The sequence below is a fragment of the Passer domesticus genome, unplaced genomic scaffold (genome assembly GCF_036417665.1).
Source record: "Passer domesticus isolate bPasDom1 unplaced genomic scaffold, bPasDom1.hap1 HAP1_SCAFFOLD_44, whole genome shotgun sequence".
In the NCBI taxonomy this organism is placed as follows: domain Eukaryota; kingdom Metazoa; phylum Chordata; class Aves; order Passeriformes; family Passeridae; genus Passer; species Passer domesticus.
The window spans coordinates 2,086,284-2,095,394 of record NW_026990160.1 but is presented as its reverse complement, the minus strand read 5'-3'; the positions used below and the strand labels follow the sequence as shown (position 1 = coordinate 2,095,394).

General features: G+C 47.8%; 1 protein-coding gene, 1 long non-coding RNA gene and 1 pseudogene across 2 annotated transcripts; all 3 read left to right on the top strand.

The window, feature by feature from the left end:
- Positions 1-9,111, top strand: part of LOC135292707 (zinc finger protein 850-like) — a 216,147-nt pseudogene that overhangs the window by 102,190 nt on the left and 104,846 nt on the right.
- LOC135292663 (uncharacterized) lies at positions 81-1,810 on the top strand. Its single transcript, XR_010354883.1, has 3 exons — positions 81-201; positions 1,065-1,156; positions 1,663-1,810. It is a non-coding gene; the product is annotated as an uncharacterized LOC135292663 (long non-coding RNA).
- On the top strand, positions 3,113-6,487 carry LOC135292680 (neurofilament heavy polypeptide-like). The gene is made up of 2 exons (XM_064406787.1): positions 3,113-3,345; positions 5,217-6,487. The coding sequence occupies exons 1-2, from the start codon at positions 3,113-3,115 to the stop codon at positions 6,307-6,309; spliced, it is 1,326 nt and encodes a 441-aa protein (XP_064262857.1). The 3' UTR covers positions 6,310-6,487.

The window sequence follows — 9,111 nt, the reverse complement described above, 5'->3', positions numbered from 1 at the left end:
TGCCTCTGAAGTTGCATTTCATTGTGTCTCTTGCAGAAACGCAGGGAGGACGCTGCTGTGCTGTACTCCAGCCCCAAGCCCTGTGGGATTGTCCAGCCTCACAGCACTGCAGAGATCCCAGTGCTGGTGGAAGTGCAGGCGCTGGGCACGCATCGCACCAATGTTCTCATCGGCGTGTTCGGGGATGAGAGAAACCCACTGGTGAGTGCAGGGGAGATGTGTGCCTCTGTGCAGCTGCTCCTGGCAGGCTGCAAAGGGCATGGGGATTCTGCCGGGGAAAACAGGCACAGGCTGCTGTGGAGAAGGCCAGGAGGGATGGGTGGCACAAAGAGCTCGTGCCTCACGGGTGGTAATCTCAGTGTCTGGCACAGAACGTCGTTGGTCTGAGCTGGAATCCAGGGTCACTTTAGTGCATTACTCTTGAAAATGCTGTTAACTTTGGAAATGGCATCTCTCGGAGCACAAAAGGGGATGTCAGAATACTTCTGGGAACCTTGAGCTTTCTGTCAACGAAAGGAAAGCTGGCATTTGAAGAGTGGTTGCAAGGATTGAAACTTACATTAAAACATAAGGAAATGACAATGCCAAATTCCCTGAATGGCACCAAACATCTGAACCTGGGCCATTGTGGCACTGCATGTAAATCAGTGAAGAGGAAGGACAGGCAAGGCAGGCTGTGCCAGGGAGCCTGAGGTTTGACAGAACAGTTGCTTTCAACTCTCAGACTGCTTACCTTAAAGAGGAGGGCTTCTCCCCACCAGAGGAACCAGTTGTTTAACTGTCAGCCTGGTCTGAACTAGAGATTTCTTGCAAAGCTTTTACCTTTGGGGCAATCCTTTGTAGTTTGAAAGGTTCTCTTACCTTGATCCTTTTAAATTTGGAGGTGAACATGTAATTTGCTTTTTCTTTTTTCTCCAAAAGCCCAGCATTTCAGCTGGAGAGTGGTAGCTGTCCCTAAAGAAATAACTAGAGCAGGGTTGACCTGTTTAAGGATTTTCAGGTTTCCCTGTTGTGGTTGGCTTTGGGTTTTTTAAAAAATGTTTCTTGCCTGCTTCCTGGGACAGAGAAAACAGTTATGGAGCTCTGGACGGCTGGCAGAAACCTCTCCAAGCCCCAGGCTGATGGAGTCTGGCAGGATCCCAGCACTACAGCCCATGTATGTATGTCTGGATGCATGGGGAATGCCACCTGAGTCCCCTGGGAGTGTTGGAAAATGTCAGCCAAGCCCCCAGCAGTGTCAGGGAAACATTCCTGATAAATACCTGGTGGAGCTACAGAGTTTCTGCTGTTGGGCCCTGGGGGGGCTGTGCTGGCTGTCACTGGCTGGGTCTGCCCCTGGATGTCTCAAATCTGCCCTTTTTGCTTGCCTTCTCTGTCTTTTCCTCTCCCACTGTGCTTTTTGCATGCCCACAGGGTGTTCATCCCTGTCCTCTGCAGTTCCTCAGTGCAAGCAGTTGCAGCTGCTGCAGCAGCTCAGTGTCGTCCCTGGGCTGCCTTTAGAGCAGACCTGCTCCAGCCTGGATTGGGAAGGGCTGGATCAAAGCATTTCTCAGTTCAAGGTGCCAGCAGCCAGCCAGGGGCTGCATCCTGAGCAGGAGCTGCTGGTGCAGGTGTCCCTCCCTCCCACTGCAGGTCCCTGTTCACAGTTATCTTCTTTTCCAGAGATGAGCTTCACCCACCTCAATTCACACCCCATCCACCAAAGGAGATGAGAACATGTTTGCATTGCCCAGCGTCTCGATGGAGGCACTTCAAGGCTGGAAAGCAGGAGGCAGCCACAGCCCTGACTGAAGAGCAGGATTTGACCCAGTCTTCACAAGCAGAGGTAGATTTTCTTGTACACCTACTGCTTGTGCTGCCTCCCCAGCCTGCCACCAGCAAGTCATGCTCCTGCTGAGCTCCCTTTTTGCTGCCCTGCTGTCCTGTGCCCTGACAGTGGCTGGGCAGCAGGGCCAGTGGCTGGACATGGGGCAGTGGGAGGGAGAAATAGGAGAGTTTTCCTTGGAGAAGCTCACTCAGATCCTACAGGCCTGTGCTGAGTGTGGCATTTTTTGCCTTGTTGCCTTCCCAATGCAAGATGAGGCTTTCATCTGCATCATGATGGGAAGAGCTGCAGCTTCCTTGGCAGAGCAAGCTGGGATGAGTCCTGATCTCCATGTGCCCTCTTCCCAGCCCAGCCAGACTCCCTGTTTGCAGCTCTCTGCTGTCACCCGAGAGCTGCTCTTGCACTGCTGGCCCTGAAGCTGTCTTACAAACTGGGACTTGGCAAAGTGGCTGTCTCTTCCTGCAGGCATAGAGAATGGCTTGTTTTTCAGGTGCCACCACAAGCTCCTGCAAGCCCTCACCTCCCAGCAGGCCTGGAGGGATTCAGGTGCTGCGTGGACGCACCGCACACTGCCCTGGGAGCGGAGAAGGGAAGAGGGAATCTGTCTCCCTTGCACGCTGTCAGTGTGGCAAGCAGGGCTGGAGCTGCCAGTGCCACTGGTGGCCCTGAGCATTGGCCACAGAGGGGCCTCCCATCCCTGCAGGCCCAGCACAAAGTGCTGCTGGAGCAGCTGGGTGTTGGAGAGGCCGTGCAGGACACGTTGTGGGGCTGCCCAAGGACGCTGTGCAGCCCCTATGGAGGGCACTGCTCCCCCTGCAACTCCTCAGGTGGTCCAGAGGAAGGTTTTGCAGGAGCTTTTGCTGTAGCACCTTGAGGGAGCAGCATTTAAATCAGAAAGAGAGGGGCAGAGCCTCAGGAGTCAGATGAGCTGGGCTGGGAATCCTTTGCTCAGCTCCAAGAGCTCTCACTCTGAGTCTCCTCCTTTTCTAAAAGCAGTAAGTTTTGAAACTTTTTCAAGGCAAGTTGTGCATCAGAGAGAATTTCTAGTGCCAGGAGACATCCCAGTTCACTTTCATGTAATGTACTCATGAATGCATTGACCCATGAGGATGGGAGGAGATTTTCCCCATGGTCCCTGCACTGGTCAGTGGCATGGATGCAGGATGAGATCAGGGTGATTCTGGCAGTGTTTGGGGAATAGGCCCCTCTGGCTGCAGCTGCACTTTGCTCCAAGCTGCTCTTCTGCATCCATTTCCATGCTCAACACCTCCATCTCTCCTGTCTTCCATGCAGGCTTCCAGTATCCTGCCAGTGTCAGGTGTGCTGCAGCCAGGAGAGAGCCAGCAGGTCTCCTTGCCCTTCTCTGGCCACCTCAACAGCATCTCCAGTGCCACGGCGCTGTGCCACGTGGAGGGAGGCCCCAGCTCCGAGGTGCTGGTGCCCGGGGAGGCCTCACGTGCCAGCTGCTCCCCGAGCCCCCAGGAGATCAGCTGTGGCTCTGGGGCACCTCTCAGGGAGAGGTGAGTAAGCCTGCCATGGGTTCCTGCTCTCCATGGCTTACTGTCCCTGCAGGGCTTCCCTGCTCCAAGGACTCTGAGCTCAGAGGTGCTGCATAGCAAAGGCCAGAAGCAGCACAGGGATGGCCACTCTTGGCTCCCTGGCTCCCAAGAGAGGAAGCACCTTCTTCTGTTGGGACAGAGCATCTTCTTCTCTAGTTTAGTGGTGAGCCCTCCTGGCTCAGATGCTGCCTGCAGGGAGCTGGGCTCTGGCCCTGCCTTGGCACTGCCTCTAGAGGTGTCTTTAGCTCCATGGTGTTGAGTCACATCTTCTTCATCATCTCCCTTCTTCACCAAAACAGTGGGATTGTGGTGTGGGCAGGCGTGGGGCACAGACCAAACCTTGGTTTGGGTGCTGGTGCTGCCACAGATGAAGTCCTTGCAGTGCAGATCTGCCAGGGTTCTCCTGATGGTGGGGCAGCAGCCATAAAAGCTCCTGTCCTTGGGGCTCCCCTTCAGCTGCAGCAGTGGGCAAGCACAGGGGAAGCTCTGCTCCAGCAGGGCAGCTCAGCTCAGGACACACAGGCAAAGTGTGAGCTGGGAGTGGAGGCTGCTTAAAGCAAGCCTGTGCATCAGGACTTCCTTCAGGCCAGGCTGAAGTTGGTTTCATGGGGAGGAGAGGGACGAGGCTGCTTCAGATGGTTTCCATGGCAGACAGCACCAGCTGGCTTGGTCACAGCTGGCTTCCAGCAGGAAATCTGGCTGACAAGAGCCTGTCTTGCAGGAGAGCAGTTCCTGCAGCCTTTGCTTTCTGACTGATGGGATTATTCTCATTTAGGATCAGGCTATGAGTTGTTAAAACTGAGGCTCACGGACAGAGACTCTCTAACTCATTAAAGTTAGAAAGTGGTATGTTTATTAACCCCGGCGGGCGGCACCAGAGTCGTCCCTACAAGGCGTGACCGCGCTGTACAAGGTTCTTTGCCCTCTCTTTATTTCCCAGGATCTTACACACAATACATGTGCACAACCCCAGCACCTCCCCTCCCCACTCTGTATTAAAATGAGGTCATTAGTCCTTCACACCTGTGCAATTCTTCTCTGGAATTGGGTCGGTGGTCTGGAATTGGGCCAGTGGTCTTAAGGGATGAAGTCAGGAATGTCTTCATCAGGTCTCTGTGACCCTCTGGCACCATCCAAGGTCCCCTGCTTAGTGACTGATTGACATAAAGCCCAGGTGCTAACCATTGTTCTGCTGGTTTCAAGATGTTCTTCTAACAGTTCACTTACTCCACTTCCTTCTATCAAGAAGCTCATCATGGTAAACAATACAACAATCAGCTCTGGCTGAAGCATCTCATCATCATTAACCTATGGTCTGCCTGTCTAACTGACATCCTGATCAATGTGAATTGCTTCTAAGCCTCAGCTGAAATCCGAACTCATTGAAATCCTGCTTCAGCTGTGCCCAGGGAGAAGGGGGCTGAATGAGCTGAGTAAGAATTGCAGGAGAGATCAGCAGACGTTGGCACTCTGTGCTCTGCTTGAAACTGGGAAGTCAAGAGACAAAGGGCGTTTTCAGGCACAGCGCAGAGAGCTGGTGGATCAGCCTTTGGCAGGGGGCTGGAGGTGTCTGGCTGTGCCTGGAGAGGCAGCTTGCACAGTCAAGCCCTTCTGATGGCAAGGCTCAGGCTTGGCTGGTCCTGGAGGTGCCCTTCCACCACTGCCCTCCCTTGGGATGTTCCCAACCTCTGTGGGTTGAGGAGAATTCATGGAAATGGTCTGGCGCTGCTGCCTGGCCTCAGGGTCAAGGAATGAAGTGCAGGGCCAGCCAGGACGAGTGAGCCCAAGGTTCTGGTGGTGACTCTCAGCCATGTTTTCTGTTTTGTCTGCAGAAGGGAGCTGAAGCAGCCGGCTCCAAAGCTTGAGGAGGAGGCAAAAGCCTTGGTGGAGGAAGAGAGGTGGAAGGAGAAAGAGAAGCAGAAGAAAGCAAAGAAGGGTGTCTCTGTGGGGAAGGAACCTCCAAAAGCAGAGAAGGGGAAAACCAAACCCACAGAGAATGAAAGCAAGGCTCCAGAGAAGAAGGTCATCAAAGAATCAGAGAGGAAGGAAACCAAAATCCCAGAGTGGATGGAAACCAAAGCCCCAGACAAGATGGAAACCAAACTCCCAGAAAAGAAAAACAAACATCCAGAAAACAAGGAAACTAAATTCCCAGAGAGGAATGAAAGCAAAGCCCCAGAGAAGAAGGAAACCAAGGCCCCAGAGAAGAAGGACACCAAAGCATTAGAGAGGAAGGAAACCAAATTCCCAGAGAAGAAGGAAACCAAAGCTGCAGAGAAGATTGAAAACAAACTCCCAGAAAAGAAATACAAACCTCCAGAGAAGAGGGAATCCAAATTCCTAGAGAAGAAGGAAACCAAAGCTGCAGAGAAGATTGAAAACAAACTCCCAGAAAAGAAATACAAACCTCCAGAAAAGAGGGAAACCAAAATCCCAGAGAGGAAGGAAAGCAAAGCACCAGAGAGAAAGGAATTGAAAATCCTAAAGAAGGAAACCAAAACTGCAGAGAAGATTGAAAACAAACTCCCAGAAAAGAAATACAAACCTCCAGAAAAGAGGGAAACCAAATTCCCAGAGAGGAAGGAAAGCAAAGCACCAGAGAGGAAGGAATTGAAAATCCTAAAGAAGGAAACCAAATCTCCAGAGAAGAGAAGCAAACCTCTAGAAAAGAAGGAAACCAAATGCCCAGAGAGGAAGGAAACCAAAATCCCAGAGAAGGAAACCAAGGCACCAAAACAGAAGGAACCCAAAGCCCCAAAGAAGGGGGAAGCCAAAGTGCCAGAGAAGAGAGAGACCAAAGCCCCAAAGAAGAAGGAACCCAAAGCCCCAAAGAAGGGGGAAGCCAAAGTGCCAGAGAAGAGAGAGACCAAAGCCCCAAAGAAGAAGGAACCCAAAGCCCCAAAGAAGGGGGAAGCCAAAGCCTGAAAGAAGGGAGGAACCAAAATCCCAGAGAACCCAGCTGAGCTGGAGAAGAACTCTTCATTTTATTCACACAACTTATTTTATACAGTTTGACAAACCTAATGTGCCACTTTAGTTAGTTAATAGATTTCTTATTATTAGTTATGCCAGTTATTCTGTTGGATAATAAAATATATTTTACTTGTGCATCAAATCTCTCTGTTGTATTGTTTGTATTGTTACCTTTTCTCTTCACTGATTCTCATGGGACAAATCCCTTGTTCTTGCAGGTGCATTTGTTTTTCACCCTCAGATCAGATTGTTCACCAAGTCTCATTCTCAAAATAACTTCACATGGGAACTTGTGACTGCTTAGCTGCCCTTAGAAGAGATGACAGGCCAGCTGTTAATATAGCAGAACAAGGCCTGGTTTCATAAGGCCTTTCTTTTATCATTATTCTACCTGTCTCTGACATCTCCCCCTTTTTGTTCATTTAAAAAAGGCTCCTATGTTCTGATGTTGAAACAGCTCACTCTTGGGAGGGTATGATCTCATGAAGGGTATCACTGGTTATCTGTTAGATACGGGGTAAGATACATAAAAGACCAATTACAATCAACAAAACTTACCCAATTCTGTCAAGTCATTGACACAGGGTTTTGCAGCATGAGCAAACAAAAGAATAATGTCCAGTGTCTCTTAGGGAAATGGAAAGAAATGGCCATTGTTTCCAATTAGCTGAGAAGTAGGAGAAGGTCCATTAGCTGGAAATGTTGATCTTGGACATCACTGAATGTCCTCCTGGAGCTGGAACAGGGAAGGACTGAAGAAGGTTGGGAGGAGCACTGTCCCATGATGATGCCATGAGGCTTTTGTTGGCCAATTGCCTCTGTCAGTTTCCAGGCACAGCTGTGTCTTGGCAGTCCTACTCCTGTTCCTGTTCTGGCCACAAAGGCTGCAAGGGGATGAGGTTATTTCTCTTTCCACTGGGCCTCATTGCTTCAGAGCTGATCAGTATCTGATGGAATGAACAGGTGACTGCTTTGAGCTGTTGGTGATAAAACACAGGCATCTCTTCTCCTGAAGTTAATGAATCAATTAGGCTTCACTGTGGGACACTCCATTGGGATTTAGATGGGATGATCTTTTTTCCAAGTTTCTAATGTAAATATTGCATGATTCAAAATGATTAGTCGTCCAAATTTCTCATGTACATATTGCATTATTTGAATGTTCTTAAGGCATTTATTCCTCTTTTTTTTTTTTTTTTAATGAGATGCATGTCTTTTGTTATGAGTATGAAGAAACATCGTAGCAAAATAATACATGTAGTGGACAAGAAACTTAGAGCAATTAGGAATAATTTGGATACAACGATCAGGAATATTTCTAATAGCAGACAAAACTAACAACATAGGTGGAATGAAATAAATAGAAATCTCTGAAATAATGAACCATCATCCCAGAGTCTGCAAACAGCTGACAAATCTCAATTCAGTGGGGACTTGGATAATTATTTCCAGATAATAATTCCCAAGCTCCCTTTAAAAATAGTTCAACTGTCATGTATAGAGGGTCAAATTGCAAAGTCAAAGCAACTCAAATCTAGTTTTGATGCAGAAAACATCTGGGTCTGTTGGCTAATTCCTGTCCAGGTAGAGTTAAGGCCTGGCCACCACCCAAGCTCTAAGTGGGAGAGAATTCCATAAATGTAATTTTAAACAAGGCTCCTAAGAATAGCACTTAGGAGTAAAGGTCTAGGGGTGAAAGACTGATGAACCATCCAATAGCTGTCTCCTCCAGAATTTCCTCAGCATGGAGATGCTTTAAACACAGCAAACTGTTGGAGTGGTTCTGTAATAACAATTGGGACTGCATCTGATTGCTTAGAGTAGATGTCACAATACCATCAGTTTAGAGAAGACTTCTGACAAAGCTGAGATATCATTTCCTGGAACTCTGAAAAATACTTAAAAACCATGAGGCAGCACTGGGTCAAACCATGGAGCCCCAGTGCAGAGCCCAGCTAGAGGGGTAGTCTGGTCTAAGAGATACATGAGCAGCTAGAAAACAAAAGAAGGATCCTGAAATGACACGTGTCTTGTAGATAATTACACCAAAAGATGGTAAAGCATATGAAAAGCTGGCTATAAAAACAATGTATTTATGACAGAAAAATGCAACAAAGGAAAACACTGAACAGCTCACTCGTAAAATTTATGATACCTCAGATTAAATAACACTCAAAACTGATATAAATTCCTTTGGACAGCAATAGAGCTTAACAAGATGAACTTAATAAAACTCAGCCCTAAAAGGATTTCAAATTAATAAACATAATTTCATTATCTCCTTAGTAGAACAAAAAGCACACTCGAGAGAACTCAAATTTAATCACTATTAATACCGAACATAACTGGATCCATAAAAAGCTGGAAAAGAACATTGTTCAAACTAAGTAAAACTGAAACTTAACAGAAATAAAATCTACCAAAATTTACTTAATAAAACTTAGCCTTATTCAATTTAACAGAATGGAACTGAGCATTACAATTTTGGGTGTTAATTTAACAGAATTAAAATGGACATCCTTAAAAGTTATAGATATGACATGATGTAACTCAGTCTAAGGTTATTAACACAAAAAGACAACTTAAAGGTGAATAAGGCATAAATGAAATAACAGCCTGATGGTGTCATGGAGGGATTAAAGTTGTAACAAGCATATTAGAATTATAAGTAAACCAGTTATGAGTAAAACCCATGGTAACTGCAAATTCCATGGAAACAGAAATTCAGTAGAACTTTTTAAAGTCCAGGGTTAC